Genomic DNA, 10000 nt, shown 5'->3' with positions numbered 1-10000 from the left:
TTTCCATCTGAACTGGCGGGTGGCACACCTCATACAGTTTGATGTAACTTGTAAAGTAGGTCTAACCAGGGAGTTAATTTGTTGTAGTATACCATGTAGTATTTTCCATCTGGTTGTGTACTAGATAAACGCCTTTTAAGATCTTAGAAGTACACAACTATAGGAACTTACCTTCAAGCATTGGTTAGGAAATTTTCCACCACAGTTTATTTTGGTTGGTGCACCATCGGTGTAAGTTGTTTGATTATAGTCTTGGCCTAGTTCAGATACGAACCCTAATAACTTAAATTAGTTACATGAAAATACAATGTAGCATTATGAATCAATGTGAAATGGCTGAGTCATTCTCCTTGCTGCCATTTCAACTTTCAAACAGGTTCAATTTAGCTACTGAATTTTTCTTAACTGAAACGTAAATTACAGTAAGCGAGGATTATGAGCGCATACAGTGCACATACATGCATTATATGGCTTTCATATGTTGTCCTAAGGTCAGCTTAAGTTTGTATCAATTCCCAATCAAACGTTTGGTATCTGAACTCAGCCTTAACTTCTATGTTGGCTTTAACATTGCCAAGTTGAATTTTTGCTTGGATGGGGAAAATTATATCATACCATCTCAACTCTAAAGCAGAAGCTCATGACCTTGAAGCATTTAACTCTGGTTCAGCGCTGGGGTTTTTCGAGTTTAAAAAATTCCTTATTTGGATGTAACATAGCTCATGCATTTTCCTGTGGATGCAACTTCAATCTTATTTTTGGGCATAAAATTGGTGTCCTAGAATCCCCAGCTTTGTTCTACGGGAAAAAAGTTGCAAATTACACGCTTCAGGGTCACGTGCTTCTGCTCTAAGAGATGAAAACTGATCGAGTGCACATTGTGATTTTGTGATAAGTTTATCTCAGCTTGTGCTGAGCACTCTTTGAAAACTTAGTTTAGTCTGGCACTGGAATACTCCTTGAATACTCCAGGAATTTTAGGTGTCAATTGCTGTAGATACATTGCCATAACATACATGCATTTGTAATTTACAACTCTTCAAGGTCACCTGTTGTATAATAATGGCCAGATTTAGTGTACTAAACTGTAACAGTGCTAATATGTCAATGACAGCTCTGGTAAACGGTACCAAAGATGAAAGAGATAAGTGGTCATCTAGTGTTTTGGGAGCTGTAAACATGACAAAAAATTAAAAACAACAAAGAAACAAAAATTAGTCAAACCATAAACATAGACGTCCTCTATCCTGTTGGAGAACCAGGAAATCTTTTGATTACATACAACAGTCAGTGCAGAGTTTTCTTTAAGGTTTTAAGTAGCCGGAGTTTTTTGCAAAGTAGACGGTTGTGGGTCCGGAGGACCCACAGGATGGGCTTTATCCCATCGCTTCTAGGGGGGTCCGGGGGCATGCTCCCCCGGAAAATTTTTGAAAACTGAATGCCGGAAAATGCATTTCCTGGCATTTTGGGCCATGAAACGCAAACATTAGAGGGATGAATCAAGCTGCAATTATACTATGAAAACCATGTTACTCAAAGAAAGACGAAGCGACATTTCAATAATACAACCCTATAAACAAAAAGTTGAGTAATATTTTTTGTATCTTTTTGGTGGTTTTGCTGGAGCTAACGAGCCTGGCAAATATTGCCACTTGACAACTTGTAAACATGGCACATACTTTGAAGGACTAGACCAGCAAAGGCTTCTGATTGGTTGTTAAATTAAGAAGCTGATTGGAGGATACTAATTGGCCAATGGCGTAAACGATGTTTCGATCCTGTTTAGGTGTGAAGATGACACACATTCGTTCCATTGTGTAATTAGCGGGAAAATATGCTTGCGAAACTTGGTTGTAGTAATTTCGAAAATTGAAAATCACTCGAGCGGTTTAAGAGTGATGTAGTTTTTTTTCCGAAGAGTTTAGGAGTTCCGTAAAGCAGTGAGAGTTTATCAAGAGTGACGTTGGATAAAGATCCGTTGTCATGTTGAAGCGTAGAGATGCCCTCGAGAGGACGAGCACTTACACGGGCAAGTAGGATTTAACTCCGAGGAGCGTTACGTTCAAGTGTTTAAATAAAGTCTACGAGTCCTCAGCTTCTACGTTCGCTATAAATGATCAACTGAAAGGTTCGAAGTGAAAACGAAGGAGCAGTTAGTGAATGATCAGGGGCTAGTTTTGTTCCTCAGTTGAGTTGTGGTAAGAGATGCGTGAACGCAGGCTGAGAGTGTTGCTAGCAGAACATCATATGTAAATTTCCTTCTGGATTGAGAGCAAACCGTTTGAAAGTGTTTCTTTGTTTACAAGTTTTTTTATGATTGCGGCGTGATTAAAGGAAGTTTTGCGCGGACTAAAACGTCCTTGAGTGATTTTTCCTTCCGGTAAGATACAATCGGTGGCTGTTTAAAGAAATCGAAATCCAATATGGCGGACAACAAATCATATTGTTCCTACTTTCCCGCGACCGCAGCAAGATTTTTTCAAAACGAAAGTCTCAAGCATAACGTTTTGAAACTGCCCTTGAGTCAGAAGTCTTTTATGTGTTTTCAGAAAAGATAGGCACTGCAAATTTTTATTTGTATTGAGCCCAAGTAGTTTAGACCTCATAAACATCATCTCCTCTACATGTTTTGACTCTTCAAACAATGAAAGTAGCCGGCGAAACCTGACAGAGAAGCCGGCGAACTTCGCCGGCTGCCGGCTCTTATATACAACCCTGCAGTCAATATTATTGTACTTAATTTTTATTAATATTAAGTGAGCTTTTAGGTTGGCTTTGCATACTGAAGAAAAAAAAAAGTAAATTCCTTATTATTTAGGTTTTTTGAGAGTATTATTTTTATAAATACAAAACATTAGGAGTGATTATTTTAATCCATGAAAGGAGGCGTAATAGTCGGTGCCTATTATACCAAAGTAGACAAAATATTAAATGATTTAGGGAGTAATAAGCAGAAGTATTTGTCACGGATTACATGTAACTAACGAGTAAAATTACTAAAATTATTTCAGACGTATCATCGCCAACTATTTCGGCCATGCGCCCGCGTAACGTAAGCGGTTTCTTAGAAATCTAATTCTCGAAATGGCGTCAAATTTTACAAAGAAATGTATGGAGAGGTTTTAAATATTTCGAAAAAGTGCACTAAAAATTGCAGATGGAACATTTGCCGGAACGGGATGCCATTATAACGACTGTTGTCTGTGTTCTGCTGTAAAAAATATAACTTCAGGCCAAAAAAAAACCCTTCATTTTTCCTATGCTTTGTTTTGAGGTGAGCGACCCCTTTAAGCCTTACAAAAGCTGGCAAATATACGAAAATTCCTGGAATTATAGACAGATACCAGTGTTCCTGTGCTTGGTTCTTCACTTGCCGGAGTGGAGACCCATAGTTGACTCTGTTCTTGACCCTAACCCAAAATATGAAGTCAGCAGCGAAATGTTTGATCCGTCCTTTTTCCCTTCCAAAGAACGCAAAAAACCGATAAACCAAAGTCCACGTTAAAACTGTAAAATCCCCTGTTTTCGAATAACGATATCTTGGCTGTCTTTTGTCCAAATTTCTCGCAAAAACCATCGTTTGAAAGCTAATTTTGTGAACTTCATTCTTCGAAGCAAGTTATTTTTCTCAGCGGTTTTGGTATGGGCCAAACTTTAGTAGATATAAACAACATATTCCGTACCTCGCGTCGCAGCGATATGAGCCCGCTGATACAAGAAGAAGAACAGCGGAAAAAGTCATTTCACGTAAGTCGCGCTGAATTGTCGTGACCGGAATAGTTGGCGATGTAAAGATTACGTTTATGATTATGATGTAAGTATGGTGATTTTTAATCGGATAAACTTTTATTCAGCTGAATTGAAAATGTCATTTTGTTTTACTCGATATGTAGGGTACTTTTATACATGTATTTTACTCAATATCTTGAGTACTATAAAAACTCGTTGTGTGAGTAAATTTCTGTTTTACTCAAAATGTAGAATACGTCTTACTCAATCTATGAGTAGATAATCAGTCTACTCAAAATAAAGAGTTAGTATGGATGCATCTCTCTTGAGTACTTTACCATTAAATTTGAGTTAATATTACTCAATGTATGAGTACTCTTACTCATACAACTGAGTAAGTTAACTCACCCTGAGTAAACTTACTCCATCCCGAGAGTATAAATTACTCAACATTTCTACTACAGGATACTCAATATAATGAGTTACTGTGGATGCAACGATTTACTCACTATTTTGAGTTCAATTTACTCGGCTTTTTTTGCTGTGCGTTGTATTTGTTACATAAGAGTGCTTCGCCTCGCAAACTTCGATTTTGTGTAGTGCTTCTCTCTTCAGTTCCCTTCCCCTTTTTGCACACGTTTGTTTGTTTGCCGGGTGCTTCGCCTCGCAAACCACGATGTTGCGCAGTGCTGTCTTTCCTTCGCCCCTTTGGGATTTTGTTCGCTTATCCGATCTCTGTACTTTATGGTATTTTTTGTTTCGCGTATTTCGCCTTGCTAGCGTCGGGTTTGCGCGGTGCATTCCCTCCCTTCCCTGTTACTTGCATGATTTCTTATAATTAGTTTCTTTTCTTTCCGCTATCTTGTGTTTTTGAATATTTTGCATCTCGACGGGTTTTTGTTTAGTCCTTTTCTCGCTGTCTTCCCGTTACCTCGCGTACTTTATTAGTTTGCTTAATACGTTCTTTCTTCGCCTCGCAATCCGTCAATGGTTTTGTGTAGCACTTTTCCCTTCCCCTTTATTTTAGTTTCTGCGTGCTTATTTGGCTTTATTGTTTTCAAAAGCTTTTTATTTCCCAGCTTGGCCGCGCATATTTTTGGCCTTTGTCCAATACTATTACCCTGACGCCTATTTAGTTCATTGTTTTTGTTTTGCACGCCTTAGATTTTTATTACTTCCTGGTCTTCATGTTTTTTGCCGTTGTCTTCCCTCGTTTTGTTTCTATTTTAGTGTTCTGTAAATTGTTGTGTCTTTGTGTTCCCTCCGATTTTTGCGGCACCTTTTTTTTTCTCGCACTGTTTTCTTTTTTTACGTTTCTTTTTCCTTTCCAATGGTAGCCTGAAAGGGTGTCTAATGCCCTAGTCGGATTACCGACTCACAGGCTGCCATCCCTTGGGTGGGTTCTTGCGTCTTTTTTCCCTTCTGCGATTATCCTTTGTGTTTTGTTTTGCCGTTTTCCCGCTCGAGGGCTGGCAGCCTATAGATATTTTTATTCACGCCCTCTCTGAGCAAACTTTGCACAGCTTTAGAGCCGGCTTGGCCATCACTTTAGACCTTTCGGGTGGTCAGCTTGCAGACATTATGGAGCATGTTCGTTGGCGCCACGTTCCCAAAGCTCAAAGCTTTTCACTATTTGAAAGTTGCGCAGGTTTTACGTCCCGGAGGTCCTTCATCTCGTCACGAATCTTCTGCCCAAGCCCTGACAGACTCTTTCACTGACTTGATCAGCCTCCTCCATTTCACTGTCGCCTTTCCCACCGGCGTTTCGAGTTAGTTTGAGTTTTGGCTGGTTGGGAGTTTTTCTAGTTTTAGTATGAGATCTGATGTGTGTGACGTTTAAGCTTTGGCGTTCTTCTAGAGTCTTAAGGCCGTATTTAACGTTGGGCTCCTTAGTGCGGGAACATATCTCCGTCTCTGATTACCGAGCGTGAAATGGACTGTCGCGAATAGTATCCTATTTCCGGCGGTCAATAGCTGAACAAGTATACCACTACTAAAAAAGGGGCAATTACATTGTTTTACAGGACGTTTACTATTCAATATTTTATGGATAATATCGGCTTAACAATCAGAGTTAAAATGTTGACAAGTTTTAAAAGTCTACCGTCCCTGCAGTTAGCATAACGAGCCATTCTGTTTTGGTTCGCTAACGAGATTTGCGTAAATTATACCATAGTTAGCTACTAACTATGATTATACATAAATACTTTCCGTTTTAAGGTACAATTGAAGTGATATATCAAAACCAAACAAATTATGTTCAGGTGATAACAGTTAATAAAAAGAAATAAGATTAAATAAGTTTATACTAGTAAGTAATGGTTTTGATTAATTGGTAACAGGACTTCGTGTCGTCCAATTTTGTCTGTAATCATACTCGTGATTAAACAAATCGGACTCCCGCTACGCGGTCGTTCGATTTTGTTAATCACTCGTTTAATTACAGACCAAATTGGACTCACTCAGCTAGCCCTATTACCATAATAAATTGCACTCCACTCAGTTCAATTACCATTATTTAAATGCCTGGTCACTCGGTAACAGCCGATCAAGCGTTCTTTGGGAAGCGGAAAAGGAGAAACAGTGATCAGCGTTCTTTTTTGTGCTCTTCTAGATCTCGCACCCCAACCTTGATGCGCTTGCTCGAAGCCAAAAACTCGTAGTCGTACACTCTCTTCGACCCCTGAATTGTTTGCGATTAGTGTGTCGGTTCTTTAACGTGCCAAGGAGTTTTGAACAAGGGTTGTGACGCGGTCCTCCGATTAAAAGTCCTTATCCCAGAGGCAATTTTTAAAACCTGAGTGCCGGTATTCGACTCTTTAAAAGACTGGCCCCGGTTTTTCAAAAGGCGGATAGCGCTATCCACCGGATAAATCACTATCAATTGGATAAAGCAATTGGTTTCGCTATGACTTATCCACTGGATAGTGATTTATCCGGTGGATAGCGCTATCTGTCGTTTGAACAACTGGCCCTTGGCTTTTAAGCATGTTGTTAAAACTAAAAAGAACGAAGTTAAAGCAAGAGATCAAGCGCAGAAGCGTTTTCTTTTATCGAAACCCAATATTAATTGACCGAAGCGGAAAATACCATTAATGATACTCTTTTTGTCCACCCAAAATTGTGAATAAGCATTATTTTTGTTTTCTCTTGGGACCATTTCAAGTCCCAAGAGAAACTGGAAACAATGCTTAAACTATGCAAACAAAGAGCATCTTGGTATTTTCCTCTTTGGCCAATTAGAGAGAATCCGGGCTTTTTATTACTAGAGGAAGCTACTTTGGTGTTGGTCGGCCACAAATCATGCTATACTAGGGTGCAAGTTGCGCCAGCAACCTGCAAATCAAGACATGCGTATGCTTCAATTTTTTAAAGAACGGATTTTTTATAGCTGTAGAATTGATATTTACAATTATAAACAAGCCAGTGTTCATAAAACAGACTGGGTCGTACAAAGTATTTGATCCGCCCATCTTTACAAACCGACCTAATATGGACACAGCCGGTAAAAAATTATGCACGAACTAAATGTGTCGCATCCTTGCTGTCTTTTATCTTCTCGTGCCGGCTTACGTGCCACGTGCCGTTCTCCGATCGATTCCTGGTGTTTGTATCCCACTATTTAGACCATGCCTGGTTTTTGACCGATGCTAATGTTCCTCTAAGGCAGTTCCTTGTCTTTTATGTATCTTTATTCGAACGTTCACCCCATTTTCGTAGGCAAAATAGATGTAGGTTCCCTTTAAAAGATAGAGAAAAGGTTACTAGGGACTCGTCGGTTTTTTTTTAAAAGATAAACCCAATGCCGAAACACACCTCAACATATATAACCGGCTACGACAATCCCAAGCTAAAACAGTGGGGCCCGACCAAGTACTGAAATGAAGAGGACTGAGAAAGGAAGGGGACCGCAGGGTGGAAAACATCACTATAAAAACACGTGTCACATTTCTAAACCTTGTTGTTATGTAGTAAAAAGAAAATCATTTCTTGTCAGTTGTTCCCCTTCAGGAAAAATATCAAAGGAAATTACGTAGGAAAAGCCAAATTTCAATAGAAAATGTGAATTTCTCTTCCTCATTTTACAGACTAATTTTTGGTTATGATTTTCCCTCAACTCACCATCCACACACACAGTATTTTCCCCACACTTACCCACTTTACTAGAGATTATTATCTCAGTTAGTGGAAAGGAACCCCTTCTTGTAAGGGGATTCTTGCTTCAGCACCATAATCATGCCACAAAGGTTGCTAGTCTACTGCCGTTTTTTTTTACTTTATACAACTGTCACATTTCTAAACCTTGTTGTTATGTAGTAAAAAAATCATTTCTCGTCAGTTGTTCCCCTTCAGGAAAAATATCAAAGGAAATTATGTAGGAAAAGCCAAATTTCAATAAAAAATGAGCATTATTTTGAAGACCGAAATGACGACCGCTTTTGCAAGTTTTCACTGATCTATTCCTATCTTCGAACAGGAATGAAGCCACTAGAAGACCTCACAACTGTGCCAGGTTTCGGTGGTGCACTGAATTATCACAAGAACATGATGAAAGGTGAGTACATTTTTCCAACATTTGCGAGTTCGCAGATTCTTTATCGATGATAAAATTGTTTGATATTCACTTACATAGAGAAAAAAGTCATTTATGTGAACATAATCAAGTAGCTCAGTAAAATCTCAAACCGAGGCTGAGCTGTATTGCAATACGGCAAGGCCTCAGTTAAGTTTGAGATTTTGCTCTAACGACCTCACTCTCGGTTGTTGAGTAGTTGGTAATGCAAGGATACTCAGTTTAAAGTGTTTTTATATTATTTTCTTAAATACAGGTTGGTCATTGGCTTTACAAGCTAAATACTAACTAACAAAGAGACAATTACTTTGTGCCACAGAAATATTTTAAGGATACTTTTTGGCTTCAGAGTCGGCGTTTAAATGTTGACCAATTTTAAACCTTGAGTCCCTGCAGTTAGCAAAACGAGCCACGAGAAAAGCATAATTTATACATGCACACTTTATTCGTCCCAACAAGGCTTTTCAGAATAATTAAAGGTACAATTAAATAAACAGAAACTATGTACGGGTAATATAAGTTAATAAAAAGTAAAAAGATAATTGAAATAATAAATTAGTTGGCTCATGGTGTGTATTTAAGACTCTTAACATTTTAACGTTATATCTTTCTTCAGGCAACGTTTGAAGTCCTTTACTGTTGGCGGTACTGTCTAATGAGTTCTCTGTTTGAACTCCTCTTGTGTTGGTTTCAAATAGTGTACACACTAAATGAGTTTCAAAGCTTTTGTATAAAGAAGCCAACACCCCCATACGAGTTAAGTCCTATAACATGAAGATAACGGATGAGATGGTAAATTTTTTCCACGATTTAGGAAACTAAGAGATGCATCCTCATGTCCACGTCGAAAAAAAAATATATTTTCGCTACGTGAAGATTTAACTAAAACCATACACAATAGAATGAGAAATGAGTCAATTTTCAGTAGGTTAGGTAGTCGTCAATTTAGTTTATGCGTAGAATTAATCACTTGTTTCCTTTTCTCTTTTTCACACAGGGATAGTCACATTTCACGCATCAGTGAAACGCAGTAGGCGTGACAACATGCCAATCAGTAGTTATATTAAAGGCCTTGGGTTCATCTTTCATGCTTCGCTAATCAAGACAAGGAAATCATCCACGTAAACAAATGGCCACTTCCGAGTTCATGTCTGCCTCCTCTTCAAAGCGAGTCTAAGTGCGAAAATTAGTTTTCATTTTTATTTAAAGTAGAACTAATTTCCGTCACAAAAACTTCGCACTTAGACTCGCTTTGAAGAGGAGACAGACATGAACACAGAAATGGCCTATTAAAACAGCTGGAAAAAACCAATGAAGAATAATTTGTAATGGAACAAAACGTGGTGAATTAAAATTTCATATGAAGAGAGTACTCACGGAAAATAACTGAATTCTTCCTTCGGGCTTCTCGAGGCTTTGATGCTCGTGTGCTACTTAAGGACGTTCGCGCCCAAAACGTTCCCACGTACAGATTTTTTTAAAACTTGCCACGCAGAAAGATAATGATCTACTTTTCCCAAAAAGGCAAAAAAATGGGGGGTTACCGTGCTCCTTTTCGAGATCATAAGGTGCACTTAGAGAAGATTGCGTTATTTTAAGACGATCTTAGCTTACAACTGTCAGCAATAAACAAGCTACATTAGTGAAATTTAGATCAGGTAAACGTACTCAATTCAACATAAATAATATAACTAAACA

General features: G+C 38.5%; 2 protein-coding genes across 2 annotated transcripts in view; one reads left to right on the top strand and one right to left on the bottom strand.

The window, feature by feature from the left end:
* Positions 1-9666, top strand: part of LOC137970634 (uncharacterized) — a 20164-nt gene extending 10498 nt beyond the window's left edge. The window contains exons 3-4 of the mRNA XM_068817159.1: positions 8207-8284; positions 9300-9666. Of these exons, the coding sequence (XP_068673260.1) occupies positions 8207-8284; positions 9300-9336 (115 nt within the window). The 3' untranslated portion in view covers positions 9337-9666. The remainder of the gene's footprint in view (positions 1-8206; positions 8285-9299) is intronic.
* Positions 1-10000, bottom strand: part of LOC137970020 (CCR4-NOT transcription complex subunit 3-like) — a 62610-nt gene that overhangs the window by 23953 nt on the left and 28657 nt on the right. The gene's annotated exons all lie outside the window — the stretch shown is intronic.

This window comes from Montipora foliosa, chromosome 9 (genome assembly GCF_036669935.1).
Source record: "Montipora foliosa isolate CH-2021 chromosome 9, ASM3666993v2, whole genome shotgun sequence".
In the NCBI taxonomy this organism is placed as follows: Eukaryota; Metazoa; Cnidaria; class Anthozoa; order Scleractinia; family Acroporidae; genus Montipora; species Montipora foliosa.
The sequence above is the reverse complement of the archived record's forward strand: the minus strand, read 5'-3'. Positions and strand labels throughout refer to the sequence as shown.